Source organism: Chinchilla lanigera, unplaced genomic scaffold (genome assembly GCF_000276665.1).
Source record: "Chinchilla lanigera isolate Chin_1 unplaced genomic scaffold, ChiLan1.0 scaffold00001, whole genome shotgun sequence".
In the NCBI taxonomy this organism is placed as follows: Eukaryota; Metazoa; Chordata; class Mammalia; order Rodentia; family Chinchillidae; genus Chinchilla; species Chinchilla lanigera.
In genome coordinates this window covers 51-23,851 of record NW_004955402.1, presented here as the reverse complement: position 1 = coordinate 23,851, position 23,801 = coordinate 51, and the positions used below count along the sequence as shown (strand labels likewise).

The following is a 23,801-nucleotide window of genomic DNA, read 5'->3' as shown; positions in this document are numbered from 1 at the left end:
GGCTATCTGATGTTATAAAAGATATTCAAACTGAACATGAATATCCAAATTGAATTGGTGGTTCTTCATCACCACCAAAGTGAAGATGTAGGACACCCCTCTTTCCTCTCCGTTCTGTCCCCACACCTTAAGCTGCCCTTTATAGCATTTTCCCCTCTCATGGCTACTGTTACTGTTTATGTGAATAGGAATTCATCTGTATAAAACTGTGGAAGACAATTCAGGGGAATTTAACCACCAGGATACTGCAAAAGATATCTCAAGAACCCTCTTGTAGCAATCTACTCTGGTTACTTTGAAGAAGTGAGAGAGGCAAGAAAATTTCAACAACAGTGTCTTGGCTACTTTTCTCTCTCATTGCTGGGACAAAATACTCAACACCCAAAATTAAGGAAGGAAAGGTTTATTTAGCTCACAGTTTGTGGAGGTTTCAGTTCATACTCAGGGGGCTCCAAGGCAGAGTGGCACGTGGCAGAGGGCAACAGCTAATGGCATCAGAAAACAGCAGAAGCAACAAGAGCAAAAAGGGATGAGAAGCAGAGAGCAAGCCTCTTTCCTTCCCTTATATTGTATGCAGGCTGCCTGCCCCAGGGCCAGTGTAGCTCTCACACCTATAATCCCAACATTGGTCCATGAATAAATCACAGACTCTAGAAGCTCACCTCATGATTGCATGAGGCTTTGAGGGGACATCTAGACACAAGCCATAACAAACAGGAATTTATTTTCTGTCAGTTCTGGAGGCTGGAAGTCCAAGATCAGGTGTTGGCAGGAGTAGATTCCATGAAACTTCTATCCTTGGCTTGGAACTGTCACCTTCTTACAGTGTCTGCACATGGGGATTTTTCTATGCATCCACTAGTGTCTCTTTTTCTTAAAGGGACATAGGTTTGTTGGATTAGAGTTCTATCTGTATGACCTCATTTAGTCTTAATTATTTTCTTAAAAGCCCTATCTTCAAATATAGTGACTTTGGGGATTAGGGCTTCAACATATGAACTGTAGGGGAGAGGAGACAATTCAATCCCTAACAGCACCTTAAGAATGGATCTGTTTATGAGGATACCTTAGCCTGTGAAAAAAATGCCACAGCCTACACTCCTTGACATACATTCAGTGTATAGGAAAGGTATTAACTGTCATAAACTGAAAACATTACTTTGATTGTATATTGCTATGAAATAATTTTTAGTTATGTAATATTAATATTCGATTATAGTTTTATCTCTGTAATTGAGATTTGTTTTATTATTTTACATATTTTCAATGTATTTGGAGAAAATGCTCTATTAAATTAAAATTAAATTAATTTTAATTAAGGCGTAAATTAAAACAAACTTACAAATTCAATTGTGTTGCAGCTAAGTGAAGGAGAAACATTTCAGCCAATTGGAAATGCAGAGAATCCAATTTATCCTGTAATCCATCGTCAGTATATTTATTTTTTATCTAGTAAGGAAACTAGGGAAAAATTCATGAAGAACCCCATAAAATACATCCGCCAACCCAAAGCTAAGCCTACTATGCCTGTTAGGATTATAATTGTGGGGCCTCCAAGATCTGGGAAAACTACAGGTGAGCATGTTTCTGTTTTTCTCCAGCATACAAGGATCCACTGAAACCAAGTGGCACCTCCTCCAGAAAATTTTGATAACTATCAAAATTGACTCAAAAAGAGATTTTTAAAAAACCCTAAGTAGACCAATAACGGTTGCAGAGAAGTGTATCAAAACTGACTAAAAAAGAGATAGAAGACCTAAGCAGACCAATAACCATCAAAGAGAAGTGTGACCATCTTTTCATTGCTATAACAAATACCTGAGATATGAACAAAATTTGGGGTGTCAGTCTGTGGTTAGTGAGGCAGCACATTGTGATGAATAGTGCACTACAGAGCAAAGCTACTCCCCTCATGGCTGGAGACAGAGAGGGAAGGGGAGAGAGAGAGGAAGAGGGAGAGAGACAGAGAGAGAGGGAGAAGGAGAAAGAGAAAGAGAAAAAGAGAGGAAGAGAGCAGTTCTTAAAACCTCTGTCAGAGGCACTGCCTTGAAGTAGACCCTCCCATATGCTGCCTCTTAATGACACCCTCTACAGGACTACGACAGTCTGAGGCCAAGCCTGTAACCAGGGCCTGGGCCATTCCAGACCCAAGCCACAGCAGGAAGACAGTCAAAAATATGGCCTTATTCTGAACAGCCCAGGATCAGATGGGCTTACAGAAAAACTACATCAAACCTTCATTCAGAGAATTAAAAGTCAAGGAAAAAATTTACATGTTTTTAAAAGCTTTTTCATAAGCAAGAGAAAAGATAGTAAGCCTTCCAATTTATTTTTGTCTTCTTTTTTATTAAAGAGTACAGTGCATATAATCAGAAACAATAAAGGATATGCAATCCATTTTAAATTTACTACTCTGATATAAAAACAACAAATATAGGAAAGGAAGTTACAAGTTATTATCATTTATAATTATAGTAAAATATCCTAAATAAGATTCTATAAAATTTACTATGAACATTATATTAAAAGATTATATTAGTTTAAAATGTATTAAAAGTGTATAAATGTATACTCCTATAATAATGCAGTCATACATTGAGTGACATTTTTATCAAAGACAGAACATGTACACAGTGATGGTTCTTCTAGAGGATCACATCATCTAGTTGAGTCAGGCTATCCCAGTCTGTACAAGTGCGCTCTGTAATGTTTGCAAAGTGACAGTAGTATTTAGTTATGGATTTCTAAGAACATACCCATTGTTAAAAGGTGTATGACTTTAGTTGAAAAACTACAAATCACCCAGGTGTGGTGGCAGACATCTGTAATTCCAGTGGCTCAAGAGGCTGATGCAGGAGGATTGCAAGTTTGGGGCTGTCCTAAGCAATGTAGTGAGACCTTGTCTTAAAAATAAATTAAAGAAAAAAGATGGAGTGTTGCTCAGTGGTAGAGCACTTGACTAGCATGCACAAGGTACAGGATTCAATCCTTAGTACCAGTAAAAAATTTTAAAGTACAAATCAGTAATCTTCATCACTGTTGAAAATGCATTTGATAAACTTTACTCCTGTAATGTTTACATTTTGTATTACTTGAACTGTAGCTTTGCTGTTAAGACAGTTGGTCCAAAAATTACTTGTATTTCCAGGTTGCATGAGCACAACATGAACAGTAGTGTGTCACATCAAGAATAAAATAAAAAGAAGAGATACAGGCTATACTTCAGAGAAAAATCATATACGTCAATAACTGCATAGAGACCAAAGGGAAAACACAGAATCAAAAATTAATTTTTACTACAAATAATAAAGGATAGTTTTGTGTTCTAGCCCTTCAGATGAAAAGTCTGACAGTTTAAACCTCTTAACATAAGAACTGTTTTCATGTTAATAGATGGTATTTCTGCACAATGTAGAACACTGATAACAAAGGAGTAAGAGTAGACACAGTCTGATTTCTCATTTCTTTGTTGAAAATATCAAATAAGGTCAGAGAAGAAAAATTGTCTCATGAACTATAAATCACTGCTACAATATTAGGTATGCCATTATAATTTTTAAAAGTTATTTCCTAAATGATTAATTACATAGGATATATATCCTGATTGACATGTGGTATCCATAAACAGACAGGTGGGCCTGGTATCCAGTGAAGCAGGTTATTTCATTGTTATTTTTCACATAGTGCCAAATACATGGGACACATATTTTAGAGTACACATGGTATTACTGCAGTGCTGTGAAAAATTTTTGCCACCCTATGCCTGAGGAAAGACACTTAAACATTGATTTGTTTTATAAAACACACACACACACACACACACACACGGGTCATTAAGCCTCACCAGCCACAAACATGAAGTACTAATAATAACTGATCTTTGACAATCACTAACTCAGTAAAATGTGGCAATTTGAAGGATATGGAAATTAGCTTGCTGTTGATGTCATTAACCAGAACTTGAAAGTAAGGTATACTGGTGAATGTGTGAAATAAAACAAATTTAATGTCTTATGTGTTGTAGTTGCTAAAAAGCTTGCAAGTGAATATGGCCTAAAACATTTGTCAGTAGGAGAAGCTTTGAGAACTGTACTGAGCCACCATCCAGAAACAGAGCTGGCACTTATGTTAAACTGGCATCTTCATAAGGGAATGACAGTGCCAGAGGAGCTAACTGTTCAAGCCTTGGACCTTTCTCTGATGGACAGTGCATGTAACACTGCAGGGTAAGTGAGAGGGATGAGGGAGATACATCTTTGAAGAAATGGCTCAGTAGCAGTGTAACATACTTATTTTAATAGGGTTTAAGGCTCTGGTAAAAGGCAAAAGCTACTTCTCAAATGCTGAGCAAGTTTGGCCTGAGACACAGAATGCCTTCCCCATGCTCTCTAGTGAAGTCTCTAGGCTCTAGTTGAAGTTTCATGGTGGAGAGAGGATTGTGATTGTGAACATAGTTAGAGAATGTGTGAGCCATACATACATAGATACATATTTTAATTTTTTGTCACCGTGAAACTTGGCCTGAATACCCACTTGCCACATTCGTAAACAGGCCATGTCACTGCCTGTAGCAGCATAAATTGTATGAGAACCTCCAGGCTGGTGGTGGCGAACCTATGACACCCATGCAGCAGCAGGTATGCAGAGCGCTCTCCTTTGCCACGTGACCCAAGTTGCCCCAGCAGTTGAGCATCAGATAACAGTTGCTTTTTCTAGGCTTAACACCTCAGTATTCAGGTTTAATTGCAGTGTTGTGAATCTGCAATAATTAGGTTTTGGCTTGCAGTTTGGGCTTTCTTGAAAAGGTTCGCCATTACTGCTCTAGCCTTTTGCAGAGGAGGCACTGTGATTTCCACACCCCATACTGCTTCTCCCTGCTCCATGGAATTTTGGAGGAGCAGCCCTCTCTGCTCATCAGACAGTGCTGATCCCAGGGATATGGTTTCTGGCCCAGCTCTGCACACAGGTAGCAGTGACCCTCCTCTAATGCCACACATACATGTGTTGTCCATGCAATTTACCCTCCTCTGCTAGGTGTTGCCCCAGAGAAGGGACTTTGGCATAAGAGGATAAATCCACATTGAGTTACCTCCTCTGTGGTGTACATCTTTGTATAGGAGGAAACTCAGTGAGGGGCCTCTGTGACCCAGTTAACACACAAAGATTTTATTTCACTTTAATCCCAGGATAATGACCCACCCTCAATTTCCCTAATCCTGAGAGCCACCTAAATGATGCTTTCCAGGACAAGAACATTGAGCTACTATGAACAAAACAAAACGAAAAGCAATGGAAGCCTCACCCATTCTCAGTGGCATTCATCTGCAGTCCTCTTTGCTGTGAGACTTGGCTGGGGAGTATGTCCTGTGGCGTAGACCTGGCTGCTGCTGGCCGTCAGCCAGCTGCCCCAGATTTGCCTGGCTTTTTAGACCACTCCTGGAATTTCTGAGCAGCTGTGTGTATCAGTGCCTCTCAGACTGATAGTGGCAGTCTGATTATCTCAGACTGTTGGGCTGACTTAACTTCTGTTTACCCTTTCTGCTCAGAGGCATTCATGATGGGTCCAGAAGGAATGCTTTCTACCCAGGTATCATCAGGTTCCTCTCACCAGCTCTGTATCTCCCCTTCTGCATCCCAACCTCCTCGCAGAATAGGTGCAACAAAATCTCTGCTCATAGAATGCCTATGACTACTTACTGAGTATCTAATATATGCCAGGCCTGTTCTAGTTGCCTTATATACAGTACTTGTTCTCTAATTCTTCAAACAACTCTGGGTTAAACATCATTTCCCTTATTTTACTGGAAATTGATGCTCAGGGAGTTTAAACCAAGTTTTAAGTGTAGATCTGTCTTCATACCTTCTGCTGTTCATGCTTTAATAGTAACAGTGGACTATATGGTTAAGACATTACTTGTGGTTTCTCTCAAATTCTGCTAAAACTAAGTTCTGTGATGTTAAGTGTATAAATTCTAACCTCTCCTACCTTTGCCTTCTGAAGTGTACATACTGCTCACCTCAAGACTCTTGGGCTGGCTGAGGTATAAGATATAGAAGTGAAGAAGGGGAGATACAAAGATAATTTGAGTTACATGAGGAGAAGCTTGGGAGCACTACTGGAAGGATGAACTAGTGTCAAAGACAGAAGGGAAGCATGAGGAAAAGAAATGTGGACTTTTACTTTCATTTTTTTATTAGTGTTGTTATCGATGGATACCCTGTAACTACACATCAAATGGATCTGTTGGAGAAAAGGTCAATCATTCCCATGATTGTCTTTGAGTTGGATATACCTTCTGAGGAGATTTTCAGAAGATTGCTCCTGGAAAAAAAAAATGAACCAAGGTAATATACATGATGACAACAAAGATAAAAAATGAACTTTATGCAAGGAAGAAAGTACGTTTTAAACAGCTTTTTCCATTCTTCTTGTTTCTCTGTTAGTTTGCCTTACCCATTGCACAATAGTGCACAGATTGTAGCTATCAAGAATTCAGTGTACCGTAAAAATATTGGTGCAATTAGGCAATATTATCAAGAGCAGCATCAGAACTGGTATGTGATTGACGGATTTCACAGTAAGTGGTGGGTATGGAATGAAGTCATTAAGACCATTCAAATGGTGAATAAACATATGCAGAAATACCTGGAAAGAATAAAAGAAGGTAAGAAAATACTTTAAAAAGTAAAACAAAATGTGAATTCAAAGCTTTAACATCCCCAATTCATATTATTATAACTCATTAAGTTTGAACATCCGTCTTCACAATCTTAATTTGTATTTTAGATATAGAGAGCTATCCAGTTGCTGTAGTGCTCTGGTCTGAATGCTTGGCTCACCCATTCACATGTTGAAACCTAATTCACAGTGCAATAGTAGGAAGAGGTCAAGCATTTAGCAAGTAATTAGCTCAGGAGTTCTCTGCCCTGGTGAATGGGATTAGTGCTTTTATGAAAAAAACTTGGGGGGATCCTATTTCCCCTTTCCTCTGTGCCACATTGAAGCAAGAAATCTCCGTCTCTGAGGAACAGGCCCTTATCAGATACCAAATTTGCTGACACCTTGACCTTAGACTTCACAGCCTCTAGAAATATGAACAATAAATTGCTGTTCTTTATCAATTACCACGTCTAACATGTTTGTTTGAGCATCTGAAAAGACTAAGATATGCAGGATTGTATATTTGTTCTAATAAATGACTGGTGCTACTTAAGGTATCATTTATTTATTGTATTAGTACATATTTGCAGTACACAATGCCTACATTCTTAAAATTTACTTTTCCTTTTTAATTGACATAATGATCATACATATTTATGGAATACACTGTGATATTTCAATACAGGTATATAAGGGAGGGATGATGGATCTCAAGTTCTAGACCAACCTAGGCTACATAGCAAGTTCAGGGCCAGCCTGGACTACACAATGAGATCCTTTCTCAAAAAAAAAAAAAAAAAAAAGAAAAAGAAAAAGAAAAAGAAAAAAGCATACAATGCTTTTACATGCACACAATGATCAAATCAGGATAGGTGGTTTTTCTTCTGTTGAGTTCCTTACTTTTTTTATGCCAATCTTTTGTCAAATTAATAGTATGCACATATTTTCTGCCAATCTGTAAATTGTCTCTTCATTCTGTTTATTGTTTCCTTTGCTATGTAAGCATCTTAGTTTTGTGCAATCCTATTTGTCAGTTTTTCCTTTTATTACATGTGCTTTTGTGGATCTGATCCAAAAAAATGTTGACTGTACTAATATCTAGAAGTGCCTCCCCTATATTTCTTCTAAAAGTTTGATAGTTTCAGGTCTTACATTTAGGTCTTTGATCCACTTTGATTTGTAGGTGGTGATTTTGTATGGTTTGAGATATGATGTGAGAGTCCCCCAGTGCCTCACGTTGAAATTTAACGCCACTGTGAGATGTTAAGACAATGTGGAAACTTAATCCAAGTATGGCATTCAGAGTTGAGGCCTTTGGGAAGTGATTAGGGTTAGATAAAGCCACTAGGGGAGAGCCTCAGGATTGGTGGCTTTACAGAAGGGAGAGAGACCAGAAGAGGCACACAGAAGCATGCATGCTCCCTGTTTTACCACATGATGTTCTCTGCGACCTTGTAACTCTGCTAACAAGAAGGCCATTAACAGATGATGGCCCCTAGACCTTGCACCTCAGAATCATGAGCCCCTGTAAGCTTCTTGTTTTTTGTTTTGTTTTGTTTTGTTTTGTTTTGTTTTGTTTTGTTTTGTTTTGTTGTCTTTTTGAGACAGGGTCTCCCTACATTGTTCAGGCTGGCCTTGAGTTCACTTTGTAGCCCAGGCTGGCCTCAAACTCACAATGATCCTCCTGCCTCAGCCTCCCAAGTGCTGGGGTTACAGGTGTACACCACCATGCCTGGCTGATGTATGCTTCTTTTAGATATAAAGTTATCCGGCTACCAGCATTTTGTTGTAGTGATGCAAAATGGTCTAACAGAGGGATCAGGCTTCATTCCTCTCCATATGGATATACAGTTTTCCGAGAACCATTTATTGAAGAGCCTGTCTTTTCTCCAATTTGCGTTTCTTGTGCCTTTGTTGAAAATCAGTTGGCTGGAAATGTATGGACTTATTTTTGGGTTCTGTCTTCCATTGGTTGATGGGTCAGTTTTTATGACAGTACCATGGCATTCAAGCTAACACTTATTAAATGCCTATGTAAATCTAGGGCATAAAAATAATGCATAATCTCTCATTTTTTAATGTTGTTTGAAATTCCATGTAAGAGCTATTTCCCAGAATTCTCTGCGTAGTTTTATGGGGGCAGTAGTTTGGAGTGATACTTTGAAATATTTAGGAATCTACAATTATAATTATACATACTATTTACATTCTTGTGGTGTGGTATAAATGTTCAGTTAAAAATAATGCACTTAATCTTTAAATATCTTTTAATCTGTGTTTGGAATGTATGGAAAACTTTCATTATATATTTTATTACTTTCTTGACTTTTCTCTAAAAATAGACAAAATAGAAGGAGCATTATTTACATGTGATATTTTTAAAAAGAATAGTGAGTCAGAAGGTATTATCTGTGTAAGGGTCTTACAGACATCTGCGTAATGATTTTGTTTAACTAGAAACCATGGAGAAGAAATAAAAGATATATAGAGGCAACATGACTCAGAGAATCTTCTGGAAATAAAAATACAGTGCGGATTTGATGATGACTGCATCACTGTGTCTTGATTTGCTTCATCATTTGCATATAACCAACATCTCTGTTTCCTGTTTTTCTACAGACTAGGAATTTGTTATTACTTCAGTAATTATAGGGGATGAACATAAATGTACAAGGAAAGGGAGAATTGAGATTTTTGGAAGCCTTTTTCCAGTAAGCTCTGGATAACATTGTACCAGTACACTCCTCATGGCAGACTTTGGAAGCAAGAATTGTACTTCTTTCACTTTTCTCTTACACTATTTCACCTTTCCTGTCTTAGGTCTTAGAGTGGATTCCCTGGAATCAGACTGGAGATGAAAATTCATAAGCAGAAGCTTTGTCAGGAAGTACCCTCTGGAGTAGAACTAGCCAGATTTAGAAAATAAAAATATGGGACAGGACAGGTGTGGCAGTACAGGCCTGTAACCCCAGCTACTCAGAAGGCTGACATAGGAGAATTGTAAGTTTGAAGGCAGCCTGGGCAACTTAGTGAGATCCTATCTCAAAATAAATAAATAAATAAATAAATCAGAGGTAGGTAGTCTTTGGATTCAATTCCCAGTAATCCACCCCTCAAGACACCCAGTTAAGTTTGAATTTCAGATAGTGAATGACTTCCAATATAAGTATGTCTGTTGGGACTAGCTCATGAGATTCTAAATTACCCTGTAACTAAACCTGTCAGGGTTTATGAGGCTCAGGGTGTCAGAGCTAGAGAACAACTGGGAATACACAATATTATGACACTGTAGTATTATGGAGCACAATACTGTAAAATATGTATTATATTAGTTAGTTGTTCATCACTGGCACAAAATACCTGACAAACATAGCCTAAAAGAGAAATGGCTTGTTTTGGCATATGGTTTCAGAGCTGTCAGTCCAGCTGCTTGCCTCATGGCACCCAGATAGCAGAGTACAAGGATGAGCCAGAGAAGGAAAGGGGCTCGGGACAAAATGTATTCTTCAAAGCTACCCTCCCAGTGACCTACTTCCTCCAACTGGGAACTGCCTTCTAACAGCCCACTGAGCTGTAAACTCATCCATTGATTGACCTAGTGATGAGATGAGCATCCTCATGATTCAGGTGCCTCTTTAGGTCTCTTCTCTGAACTCTGCTACATTGCATGTTTATCCCTCAGTACATGAGTCTTTGGGGAACACTGCATATTTAAAATGTATTGTACACTTTAACGTTACTATGTGCTACTTTACTACATATATGGTACTATTATATATTATAGTACTTTAATGTGATAATATTATACCACTATGGTATTATTGCAAAATATTATTTTTTATAGGAAAGAATATTGGGGCATCATAGCTTTTTCATTGGTGTCATAAATAAGAGATACAATAATACAGCCATTTCTGTTTCTGTATGACAGTTATTCCAAAACTAAGCAGCTACAGCAACACAGAGACACACAGTTTGTACAGGTCAGGAATCTAGGTACAGAATTACAGATTTTAATCCCTCACAGGGCTATAAGCAGGGCCTCTACTGTGGTTGGCACCTTAAATGTCCCTGAAAACTCACATGTGTTGTTTGGAGGTGATGAAAAGGTTAGTTGTTGGTATTATCTGTAGTGACAGGTCCCAAGAACGAGGTGCCCGTGGATGAATAAGAAAAGATAAGCGATAAGAAAAACAGAAGAGGCAAAAGTCTGGGCTCAGGGGGCCCACAGCCTCTGGGACTGCAGCAACCCCGATCACCCCTCTCAGTTGCCTTTTATTGGAACCCAGAATGTAACTCAGATCCACAGGAGAAATCCATTATCCCTTTCCATTTGTGCCTCTCAGCTGATGGTAACCATCCTCGGGCGAGCCTCCCACGCCCCTCACCATGTGCACTCAGCACGGCTGGGGATCATCAGCCGACTATCGGTAATCAGTTCATTAGCAATCACAGTCCTTCCCCCACAGTTAGTTAGGAGTTGGGGCCTGGTTGTAGGAAATAGTCCCTGGGGGTGTGCACCTGAAGAGGGAATTGGAACCTCTGCCTCTTCCTCACTTTTTCAGTTCTTGGCCACCATGACATGAGTAACTTTGCTTCTGCCATGCTCTGCCACCTCACCACAGGCTAAAGCAACCCAAGCTAAGTAGCCATGGACTGAAACTTCTGAAGCTGCAAACCAAAATAAAACTGTCCTCCTTTGAGTTGATTTATTTCAAGTTTTTCATCACAGCAAGAAAAAGCTGAGTAACACAGTCTCTCATAAGTCTGCTGTTATGGTTTGTGTGTGGATGTCCCCCCCAAAGCCTCATGCAGTCTTGGGGTGGGCTTCTAGAGTTTATGATTGATTCATTTTCCAATGCTGGGACTATGGGTGTGAGTGCTACACCTGTCCTGGGGTGGGTAGTTTATAAGCAGTGTAAGGGAGGGAAAGAGGCTACTTTGCTGCTGCTCCTCCCTTTTTCCTCTTACTACTTTTGCTGGGCTCCCCTGCCATGAACTGTTGCCCTGTACCATGAGCCACCCTACCTTGGAGCCAGCTGATATGGACTGAAACCTTCACAAACTGTGAGCTAAATAAATGTTTCCTTCCTTAATTTGGGGCATCAGTTATTTTGTCTCAGTGACAAGAGAAAAGTAAGCAAGACAGCTACAATCAAGGTGTTGGCCAGGGTTATTATCTCTCCTACAGGCTCTGCTACCGCGTCTATTAACATTTCTGACAAGATTCAGTTCCTTGAGGGTTATTGGCCTGAGCATTTCAGTTCCTCACTGGCTATTGCTATATGGACTTCTTCAACATGACCGCTTATATTAACTGAACATGCTGAAAAGGCCAACAAGACAGAAGTCATGGTATCTTGTTATTGTTTTAGTGTCGACAGTTGGGATAAAAGTACCAGAAAGAGAGTGGCTTAAATCACAGACATGTTTTGTTTCACCATTTGGGAAGCTAAAGGTCAAAATCAAGGTGTTGTCAAGGCCTTGTCTTCTCTGAGGACTAGGAAAGATTCTACTCAACTCCTTTCTCTTAGTTTCCAGCATTGCCAGCAGTCCTTTGGCTTATGGACGCATGGCCCCACTCTGGGCCTCTGTTATCATGTGTGATTCTGTATTCCTATCTGTCTCTGCATCTCCATCTGCAGTTCTCTTCTTTGTGTCTGCCTGTGTGCATCTATCCACTCCCAATATGATCACATTCATAAGTATTTGGGATACATCTCTTTTGAGGAAGCACAACTCAGTGCAAACCAGTAAGCAAATCTTGTAAGTAATATCCTATCACTTTTGCTGTATTCTGTTTATTAAGAGCAAATTAGTAGGTCCAGCCCACATACACAGAGAGTTGATTCCCAAGTATGTGGGAACTAAAAGGCAGGAATCCAGGAGGACTCTGGAGCTATGTCAGATCAGTCCACCCAAAGATACACGTGACACAGTGAAGGCACATACAATCAGAATTATGCTCAAAGTAATAGGATAGTTGAGAATGTTAGGTGACAAAGATCTCATGTAATGAGATTTGGTGAATTTCAAAGTCACTTTCTCTTGAGGCAGTAATACTACCCTAGAAAGATTCTCCTAATACTGTGAAAAAAGTAGAAAGACATTCAGGGGATTCTATCTAATTGGCAGTCAGAACTCTGCAGACAGCAGACATCTTCAGAACCTAATGATATGGTCAGGATTTATGGCTGATGTCCTTTCTTGTAAGACTCACAGTCAAAGTGTCCAATTTACCTTCACTACTCTGTTGTCATAGATTGTACCCTTTGGAGAAGTATTCTGTACACCATCAGTTTATATCCTAAGAGTTTACTGGGAATAGTGCTGATACTGTACTGATGATTCATTGCTTTCAGGAGGTGAAAGGACCCCAGAGGTGGCAGATGAAGAGTTTAGCCTACATTAGTGTATCTCAGATAAGATCACTTCTATCTTACTAAACAAAGAGACCAAATCATGATTTATGTTTCATAGTCCTAAACTCAATCTAAGACATTTCTAGACATAATCCAAATAAAAGGTTGCTTTTTCCTTGTTGAAAGAATTATATAAAAATATATTGGTATCAAAATCTAATTGTTATAACTAAAATGTATGAAAAAGTAATTTCATTTTCTATAACATCTCATATTGTGTTGGAGTCCCCATGCCAGTTGACTAAGTCTATGAAAGGAACTTGAGCTCTTCCTTTCTAAACTAGATTTCTTTGGATAAACACGGTCACTTTTGGATGAATGTTTCTTCCCTTTCATTGGGTCACATTGGTGCACAGGGAGAAGTTTATGTCAGTAAAATCATATCAATTATATTTTGTACTTCCTGAAATCTATCCCATAGGAAATTTTAAGGTATTAACAAATATATATGTTTATGTATACATATACAAATTTATACATACATGCTCATTTACAGACACAACACACACATATAAATTATGTATGTACATATTATTTATAATATATAGTTTATAGTAGCTAAGAACTAAAAAAACCAAAATATCCATCAATAGATAAATGGTTAAGTAAACTATATATGTATATTTATACAATGGAATATTATGCATCAATTTTAAAGAAGGAAATCATATAAGCAAATATGGAAAGATATCAAAGACCATAAGTAATTGGTAAAAATTACCCTGTAGAATAATATTTATAGTATAGTGGCATAAGCACACTGTATGCAGAAAATATGTGTATACGCACATGGATAGAAAAAAGGCTGAAGTGACCCTACTTCTCAGGAGAGTACACTTGGCTGAGAGGATGGAGGTAGGAAAAATTTTACTTTTTATTCTATTGTTTGGAGTTTAAAATGTATAGTATTTGTGTAAAATCCATAGTGCTATGTAATTGAAAATTATTTTGTTTTATTGTGTTTCCTATGAAAAATATATAACAACAGTTAATGTGTTCATAATAGGAAAAGCTGCCTGCATTGACAAGTTATGTATCACACCTCAAGAGCTGATTTCTCGTCTGGGAGAATTTGGACAGTTCTGCCCTGTGAGCTTGGCAGAGTCATATGAATTATTTGATTGTTCTGAAATGGACTCCTTGCAATTTGCAGCAGAATTTAGGGGGCACTATTATAAAATGTATTCTCGGGAAAAACTAAATGTAAGTTTGTTCCTAATCCAAATCTTCATTCATGAAAGAGAATGTTTTATCTTTAAATTTGTCAAATAGCAATGTGGGGCGGGTATACCTGGGAAACTCATAAAACTGGGACAGAGCAGCATTCTTGGAAACTGTGACTGTGGGCCGAGTGAGGAGCTCAGAGTCAGTGGTGAGACACATCTCAGGATATATTCTTAAACATAGCAGAAATCCTTGGACCATGATGGGCCCTTGCGCTTGGCTGGCCAGACTGTTCAGCAGAGCCAGTGGGAGCCTCATGATGGAGGAGAGGCTAAGCAAGCACTCAGCTTACAGGTGAGCATCCAGTGAGCTCTGCTCTAAGGACTGCAGAAGGGAAGTCAAAGTCAGTAGAAATGAAGCAAGAGCTGATGCTGGCCTCCTGTGCTTTGACATTTGCTCTATCACTAAAATTCTGCAGAGACCTTAGACAGTTGTCCTTCAGTATCCAAGGGGATTGGGCATCATTGCTATCCCTGCCAAGAACACCAGACCCGTGACTGGTCAAGTCGCTCATATAAAACAGCAGAGTTTGTGTATAACTTATACATACTCACCTTACACTTAAAATCATCTCTAGGTTACTTATTGTGTGTAATACAATGTAAATGTCATGTTTGGAAAATAATGAAAAAATTGTGCATAGTCAGTACAAAATCAATTTTCTTTTTCTGAGTATTTTTAGTATGTGTCTGGTTGAATGTTAGGATATAGTACTTGCAGATTTAGAGGGCCAGCTCATCATGTCTGTCTTAGTTACTTTTCTCATCACTGAGACAATACCCAACACCCAAGTAGAACTTGAGACCATATTCATAAGTGAAATAAATCAGAATCACATATGTAAACATCATATTGTCTCCCTGGTGTGAGAAACTGAAAGAGTAAATAAGTTCTAAAATGTATAATACATATTGTGAAATGGGAAGAAATTGTTCAAAAGGAAAAAGAAACTAGGATGTCTGGAAGGGGGAAGGAAAAGGGGAAAAATGCAAGTCGGTTATACTATTAATGTCTCTTAGTTCATTAAAAAGGAAGATTTGTGCTAATATTATATCCAGGATACCAGGATTAGGGCAGTGCCAAATCAATCAGTGGGCCAATTTAATAATTACTCACCCTTAATTCTAGCATTGCACCATGAATCAGTCACACACTCTAGACTCAGCCACCTCTGAAAAAGCCCCACCAATGACTGCATAAGGCTTTGGGGGGACATCTAAACACAAGTTGTAAGAATGCCCATGGATATGGAAGACTAACTGCATTTCTGTTTAATGGAATGAAAGAGTTTTGTTCTGTATTATGTTTATATTTAATAAAGTAAAATGGCTGATAATTGAAGCCAATAATGAGAACTATTCAGATGCCTGTGAGCATTTTATTTTCTTCTGAAGAACTGAATTTTTTTATTTTTAAAAATAAAAGAGATACTTCTTCCTGCTTATTTAATGGTCATTAGAGAATCTTAAAACTAGAGGTGGCATTAGAGATTATGAATCTGGTCCACCCCTTGCATTTTACAGAGTGAGAACTGACACTGGAAAATTAAATCATCTGTCTGAGAGCACTTCTTAGCTAGTTAATTATAGTGCAGGGCAGAAAGACAAGCCAGCAGGTGAGTGTACACCCCAGTACTGGTTATGGAGTAGGAGCTCAACAAATGTTTTTGTGGGGCTGGGGATTTAACTCAGCGGCACAGCGCCCTGCCTGGCAAGCGTGAGGTCCTGAGTTCGATTCCCAGTACCAGAAAATAAACAAACAAAACAAATGTTTTTGTATCAGTGAGTGAGATTAAGAGAGACCTTCAACTACTTTGGAGGATTACCACAAGGGACTTCTTGTGGGAGGAGAGCAACTCATACAATTGGAAAGGCAGAACATTGCTCCTGAAATGGGGAAAGGATTGGACAGCCTCTGTAGATTTTTGACCTGCATATTACTGTTATTTTAAATGATTTTTCTCCTGAATTTTTTTTAATAGAAATTCTTGGAAAACCCGGAATTGTATGTGCCTCCCTTAGCACCTCACCCACTACCACCTGCTGCCATGATCCCCCAAAAGCTAACTCTGTCAGAGCTGAAGAGTCGATTTCCAAAGTGTGCTGAACTCCAGGGCTACTGCCCAGTGACCTATGAGGAGGGAGAACACAGGTAAGTCGTTGTGCTTGGGAAGTGCAGAAATGATGCCCTCCTCAGAACAAGTGGTTCATGCAATAATCTTAACATTTGTGTCAGCTAAATGGATACAGAACATGCGGTGTTTATACATACTGCCATAAAGAAAGATAAACTTGTCATGTGTAGGAACATAGATGCACCTAGAGACCATAATGTTAGGAGAAATAAATCAAACACACAAGTTTAACTATCACAGACCTTCTTATACGAGAAACCTAAAGCATAAAAAACAAAATAAAAGATAGATAATAGGAGGAAGGGGGATAGATCTTTCTCATAGGGGAAGGGGATCAAGAGATAAGGGGGGAAGAAAGGAAGGGTAGAGAATGAAAAGAAGAATTAAGGTGTGTTATGTACCTGTACAAACTCCACACAAGGAATGTAAAGATTAGATATTGCAAACACATACCAAAAAAAAAAACAAACAAGAAGAAGAAGAAGGAGGAGGAGGAGGAGGAGGAGGAAGGAGAAGGAGGAGAAGAAGGAGAAGGAGGAGGAGGAGAAGAAGGAGAAGAAAGAAGGAGAAGAAAGAAGGAGAAGAAGGAGAAGAAAGAAGAAGAAAAAGAAGATCAAGAGATGGATGGATGGGGGAGGGAGGAAAGGGAAATGGATTGTATTGGTTACCTTTCTGTTGTTGCTGAGACAAAATACTTGATGCCAAAAATTAAAGAAGGAAAGGTTTATTTAGTTCACAGTTTGTGGAGGTTTCAGTCCATAATCAGCTGGCTTCAAGGCAGGGTGGCACATGGCATAGGGGCAACAGTTCATGGTGGCAGAAGACAGCAAAAGCAACAAGAGCAAAAGAGGGAAAGCAAGCCTTTTTTCCTCCTTTATATTGTACGCCAGCTATCTGGCTCAGTGCCTTCCTTCTTCACAAGCTCAGGATGTTTACAAAGTGAGGACCCTATAAAGTGTGGACCCTGGCCCCCACCTGAATCACTTAGTTAAGCTTCTAAACTTCTCAGTTCTCAAGTTGACACAATGTATCAACCATTGCAGGGATGAAAAGGAGATTAAGATGTGTTATAAGTATGTACCAATTCCCTATAAGAAATGTAAACATGTACTGCACACATGTACAATTTAAAAAGTTCACTTTTTCAAATTGAGGAAATGTTCTGTTTCTTCCTTAAGCAGCATAGGTAGAAAAATAACAACATTTTTGACATCTTATGTACACAGTACTGCATATTAATTACATGATAGGGTGTTGTTTTCATCTTTCAGATATGAAGCCCTAGTACCTGGTGACAGTAACTATGCTGTTGAGTATCGTGATCATATATATATTTGTGAGAATAAAGAAAAACTCCAGAAATTTTTGAGGTGAGATTATTCATACATTACAAATATTTATTGGATATCTGAGATAAAGGACTAGTCTTTTCTGTCCCCAAATCTGTGGCTCCTGATAACAAGCAGGTGAGAGATGCCTGTAATACACCACTCGGGTGGCTGAGGCAGAAGATCATGCTGGTTTGAGGCCAGCCTGGGAAACAAAATGTGATGGGGCCCTAAGAATGGAGAAGTGCCTGGAGTTCTGGGGAAATGTCTGAGCAAGGACAGGGAATGGGCTAGATCAGGGGTGGCAAACCTATGGTTCATGGGCTGTTCATTATCATTGGAAGTGTGTAGCTTCATCATCACTGGGCTAGATCAAGGGAAAGAGGGACAGATTCCAAGCAGAAGGTCCTCCAACCAACCTGTCTGTGGGTGTCCCAAACTGGAAAACTTCTACATGGCTGGATGTGAGGTTGTGAGGGAAGACAGAGAGGTGAGCTGGAGGTGGTGAGCATGGCCAGAGTGTAAGGTCAAATAAAGCCACCATCCAGAGGCTGACTTGACTCTGAGGGCAGAGCAAGAACACTTCCTGGCCCAAAGCTGTGGGCCAGTGTTAGAATCAATTTTGCTTTGGAACGAGACCACCGTGGACTGGAGGCAGGAGTGACAGTTTCAGGCTGATAGAGTGATCTTGGCTAAAATACTATGGCGTGTCCAAGCTTCACCTTGAACATAGCAGGCTTGAGGCCGTGCCCCCAGAAGTACTGCACATCAAGGCTGGAAGTTTCCAGGAGAGGCTGAGAAAGGAGAACCAGAGAGGTGAAGGGGTGCCTGGCACAGGGTGGGAAGGAGCACCTGTGGGAGTGCGTGATCAACAAGGCTGAGTGCTGCTCCAGGCCAGGCCACCCTAAGGCCGGCATGCGTGTGGGACTGAGGTTGTGCAGCACACTGGTGACCTCGGGCAGCATGTTTAGGGTACTGAGGGGGAGCTAGGGGGCGGCGGTGCATGAGAGATGAGGAGATGAAGGCCTGATCTATAGCCCAGAGAACGCATGCAGATGCCACAGCAGCCAGGAGGGTGAGCAGGCAAGGGAGGCAGGTTGGACGTGAACCCAGGACCTGGGGACCCCACAACTGGATCCCCACCCCTGGCTGGAGAGGACGGCAGCTCCTCAACCATTGCAGACATTTCTGGTTTTATAAGACACTGGAAACAAAATTTCTTTATAACCCTTATGATTTTTAATCACTTAGCAGTTTATCCTGAGCATCACTTGGGCAGTGTGTTTGTTTACATGCTAACTGTCCCAAGTGTAGTTTGGACAAGTATCAATTAAATCAGTTGTTCTTGTTTGCACAAGATATGCTCATATGCCTATTTATTTGATATGTATCAACTTTTTACATACTTTTTTATTTGGAACATTGTGTTCACCTTTGATGTTTGTTTTTAGTGAAATCTAATACATTGTAGTTATTGTCTTTTACTAATTTATTTGTGAAAGATAACATAATTGTGTGCTACAATCTATAAAAACTCTAATTGTAAGCACATAATTTTTATAATTTTCCAAAAGTCAATGATACTCTTTTATCATACATAATGGACAAGTTTGGGGCACTGCAACTGACTAGGAAGGAAGTGCCAAAAGATCTGCAAAAGAAAACACTGAAAAAGAGAGAAATGTCAGCAGATCAGAGGGGAGAGGTCTGTGTTATGAAATGGAAAGACAAGGAAGACATCTCATTGTCAACTGTTCATAATATAGAAATGACAGAGCTTGAAAGAAGAAATGGAACTAAAAAAATTCCAATAGTAGTCAATGATTATAGCAATTCTATGGGTGGCGTTGACAGAGTTGACCAACATCTAACAAGCTATCCTGTATTCAAAAAGAAAGGAAAAGTATCATTATAAAGTATTTATGCACCTTCTGGACCAAACAGTGTGGAACTCATTTGTTATTTATTCAAAACAAAGGGATTTTAAAAGTCATTTATAATTTAGATTAGATCTAAAAGACCAAATAATTGAAAAATATGGGATGGTGAGATGACAACCAGGACATCCGTCATCAGTGTCTTCACTGTTACATTTAGTGGATAGACATTTTATTGAAATCATAACACCCACAGAAAAAAAGAAAAGGCCAGCATGACAGTGTAAAGTATGTTGTTCAAAGAGAGGCAATAATGCAAAAAAAAATTAGGAAAGAGACCAGATACTATTGTCCAGATTGTAACACTGAATTGTGTACTGAAAGTTTTAAGATACACCATATACAGAAAATTATTTTAAAATTATCTGAATAATTTTATCAGATAACAATGACAAAATTATTTTTATATTTTCTGTTATATTATCTTATGAAAATCAGTGAAAAAATATGAAATTTTTGGTCATCCTGTATTTAAATAATTGGACTGGTAAGTGGTTAAATAGTTACAACTGCTTCAGAACTTCCAAAAAGTTGCCGTGTAGACTGAATCATACCTGCAGAGAAGGGATCTGGACACTGTGGCCTCTGTAGTTAGGCTTGCTCTTTCCAGATGTTTGAGCATAGAAAGAGGAAGGATGCAGGGCTGAAGGGGAAAGAGTAGATTTTCTTTTATTCTTTTCTTCATTTAGCCTTTCTTCTTGGTGTGTATTCTTGGTGTGTGCCCCACCTGGGCCTAGTGTGGCGTATGCCTTAGGGATGAGGAGGCACTTAGGTAATTAGAACTTTGAAGAAAATAAAGAAAATTTTATCTAGTTGCTGAAAAAAATAAACAGAATAGGTAAGCAGGGCTGGAAACTCAGTTGAAGTGGTGACATTGAACTTCCAGGAGCCTTAGTCTTCCCACTTGTATGATTTTCTCCACTGGCGAAAAACAAGTCCTGAGCTTTACCTCTCAAACGCCTCATGTAATGCATGCTCCTGTGTGTGGAGAATGAGTATATTCATTATCATCGGTCTAATACACTTTGTGTTCCTAGGTCACCACTGAAATACTGGGATCAGAAGCTTCCACAGAAACTTCCCCCGTTAAAGGAACCGATGGTCCTTACTAGTCTTCCTTTACCTGGATATCTGGAACAGGTTAGAGGAGTAAAGGGTGCCTTCTTTTTAACAGTTATTTTCATTTTGGTGGGAAAAATTTCAAGGAAGTTTTCTGATTTTCTTTTTTGTGTGTGTGTGTTTTTGTTGTGTCATTTGTTGGTTGCTTTTGTTTTGGATTTTTGACACAGGGCCTTACTATATAGTTCAGGCTGGCCTTGAACTCACTATGTAGTCCAGGGTGGTCTTAAACTCATGATGAAACTCCTACCTCAGTCTCCCAAATACTTAGGTTACAGGCTTGTGTCTCCACCACACCCAGGTAGAGTTTTCCAATTTTAAGTTTTACAATTTTAAGCCAATCTGTTAATCTACTTTGTTCATGAGTGGTTGTTAAAATGTGTGAAAGGCACCTACTTTCATAGATAATTTCTAAGTATCTGCACTAAATGGAGGAGAGTAGATGATTTTAAAAATATTTCTATTTGACTCAGATATGTAGGCTGGGGATATAGCTCAGTGGCACAGCGACTGCCTGGCCAGGAAAAGGTCCTGAGTTAGATTCCCTGTACAAAGAAATAAAAAAGTAAAAGGAAATTGTTGACTCAGATGTGTAGTTTGGATCCTATTTTTGATTTTGAGTGACTGTAATCATCATTTGAAACGTGCAGATTCAGTCTCAGAGGTTGAAACACTGCTCAAAAAAGAGTTGTAGGACCAGGACAAGTTAACCATAAAGCCCACATTTTGCCCACAGTTCAGATTCAGCTGTCTATTCAAGTCACATTTTATTTATCCAAATAGTGCTATTTTTTAAATAGCAGAACTTATCCAGTGTGCACATGATTTTAAATTTTTTCCTACTTGCAGGGTATTGCGACTTCTCTAATTAAAGCAATGAATGCAGCAGGGTGCATGAAGCCCAAATTCCCCTTCTTAAGTACAAGGAGGTCTGCACTGCTCTACATAGCATTTCACCTGAAAGGTATGCATGTAGTAATGGCACACTGTTCAGAACGAATTTAACATTAAATGTAGTGCATGTGCTAAATAAGATTGTCAATCTGAGTTGATTGCTTAGTTGGAGTATGTGTGTGTGTGTGTGTGTGTGTGTTTTCCTGGAAAATGCAATACAGGACAGATATTTTAATAAAAATATCAGAATTGAAATGCAACTTTTAAGAGTAGAGACTATAACTGATATAGTCAGTTCTTCATAATCTATGCCATACAGAGGTGAATGCAAGCAATTGTGATCTAAGTAGAACAACCCTCCAAAAAAAAAATGAGAAAAGAAAGAAAATGGAAACAAAGCTTTGTAACTAAGGAGGGAGAGAGGGGTTGAAGGGAGGAGAGGGGAATGGGAAAAAAAGAGGTACCAAGATATAATATAATATAATATAATTTGCAGGTACAAATTCCCTATGATGAATGCAATCAATATGTGTATCTAAATTATACCAATAAGCTTAATTTAAAAATAGAATAATCCTCCAGTCTTATCTTTGATGTAGCTATCTGTTCAGCCAATTGTTGTATAACTCAGTCACATACCTAAGTTCTCCTTCTCTGTTGTATTTAATGACTTACTAACCTGTAAGGAAATATTCATAGTTCTATGAAATTTTCAACAGCATTCAATCCCAGGGGTTCTGAATATACAAGAAAGAAGTATAAGAAGAAGATGGAGCAGTTCATGGAGAGATGTGAACTCATAACATACCTCAGTGCCAACATGACCAGAAAATACAAGGAACCTCAGTTTAGAGCCATTGACTTCGATCATAAGCTACAGATCTTTCTTTCTCTCAGAAATGTAGACCCAGTTAGTAGATAGTTTGTTTACTATAAACTGAATCTCATGTTACCTCCAAGTGATGTAGGGAAACTGAGAGAAGCAGAGTGAAGACTGACCATCTCTGCAACACATTCCCCCAGAAGTGATGTTCCAGGGTTGTTCCACTTCAGATGGACTCAGGCTGGCCAGCCAGGATAGAATGCTGTTCAGCAAGCAAAGGGTTTAATATAGTTTTAAAGTGTGTTGCTTTTTGCCTGAACTTTGATGCTTAAAGAAAATAGAAATTCCATTTAAAATTCCATTAAGGACATTTAAATAACATATCTAATAAGTTTATTATTTATTTTCCTTTTTAACATTGTAGTAGAAAAATCAGTCTTCTAAGGGAAATTTTTACTAATAAATTTCATAAAGCTTCAAGAAACAAAATGAACATTGATATAAGTGAAAGAGACAATGATTATACTTTTTACATAAGGAATTGTAAACTTTTTGAATGTAAAATAGTATCATTTTCCTAGCAAAATAAACGGAACTTTCAGTACCCGACTGGCTATTTTCTTCTTCAAAACATTCTGTGAAACATGTTTTATACATTGTTTTATATTTAGAAATTATCTGGAGTTTAAAAGTTGAAATGTAAAGAATCTTATTGTGTGACATCTATAAAAAACTGTAGGGTAGAGATAGCACACACCTATAATCCCAGCTACTTTGGAGGCTGAGGGTTTCGAGTTTGAGGCCAGCACAGACAACCTAGTGAGACCCTATTCTCAACTGAAATAGAAAGGGATGAGGATGGAGCTGAGCGTTGGAGCACTTGCCCAGCGTGTGTGAGGCCCTAGGTTTGCTCCCTGGTAGTGCAAGAAAAAATAAAGTATCTACTGGAAAAAAATTTAATTGGATTTGAGATTGTATGTATAAGATTAAATTTCACAGTAGCAGTGTAAAAAATCTAGAGAGTTAAAAAGTAAAATTGGCTCTCTGAAAAAATTCTGAAATGACCATTAATTACATAACATTGAGAAAATCTCAAGTTCTTTGGACCTTGCTTTCTTAATCTCTGAAATGAACAATGTAGCTCTTTGATTGACATCAATATTGTTAACTGAAAAGTAGAAGAAGCCTGTTGTAGAGAATTTTCTATGATATATTAAACAACATTTAGACACCTGTTATCAGTGTGAGCACAAAGCCTT

At 38.7% G+C, this 23,801-nt stretch overlaps 1 protein-coding gene across 7 annotated transcripts in view; it reads left to right on the top strand.

Annotated features, from left to right (window-relative positions):
• Window positions 1-23,148, top strand: part of Ak9 (adenylate kinase 9) — a 127,818-nt gene extending 104,670 nt beyond the window's left edge. For 6 of the 7 annotated variants that reach the window (XM_013512375.1, XM_005372537.2, XM_013512310.1 and 3 more), the window contains 10 exons: window positions 1,362-1,575; window positions 4,025-4,226; window positions 6,199-6,345; window positions 6,445-6,665; window positions 14,090-14,286; window positions 16,289-16,458; window positions 17,713-17,811; window positions 20,744-20,846; window positions 21,675-21,789; window positions 22,439-23,148. In XM_013512375.1, the coding sequence (XP_013367829.1) occupies window positions 1,362-1,575; window positions 4,025-4,226; window positions 6,199-6,345; window positions 6,445-6,665; window positions 14,090-14,286; window positions 16,289-16,458; window positions 17,713-17,811; window positions 20,744-20,846; window positions 21,675-21,789; window positions 22,439-22,641 (1,671 nt within the window). In that variant the 3' untranslated portion in view covers window positions 22,642-23,148. Of the gene's footprint in view, window positions 1-1,361; window positions 1,576-4,024; window positions 4,227-6,198; window positions 6,346-6,444; window positions 6,666-14,089; window positions 14,287-16,288; window positions 16,459-17,712; window positions 17,812-20,743; window positions 20,847-21,674; window positions 21,790-22,438 lie in introns of those variants that run through there. The other variant, XM_005372542.2, reaches the window with a different exon arrangement.
• The last annotated feature ends 653 nt before the right edge of the window (window positions 23,149-23,801 follow it).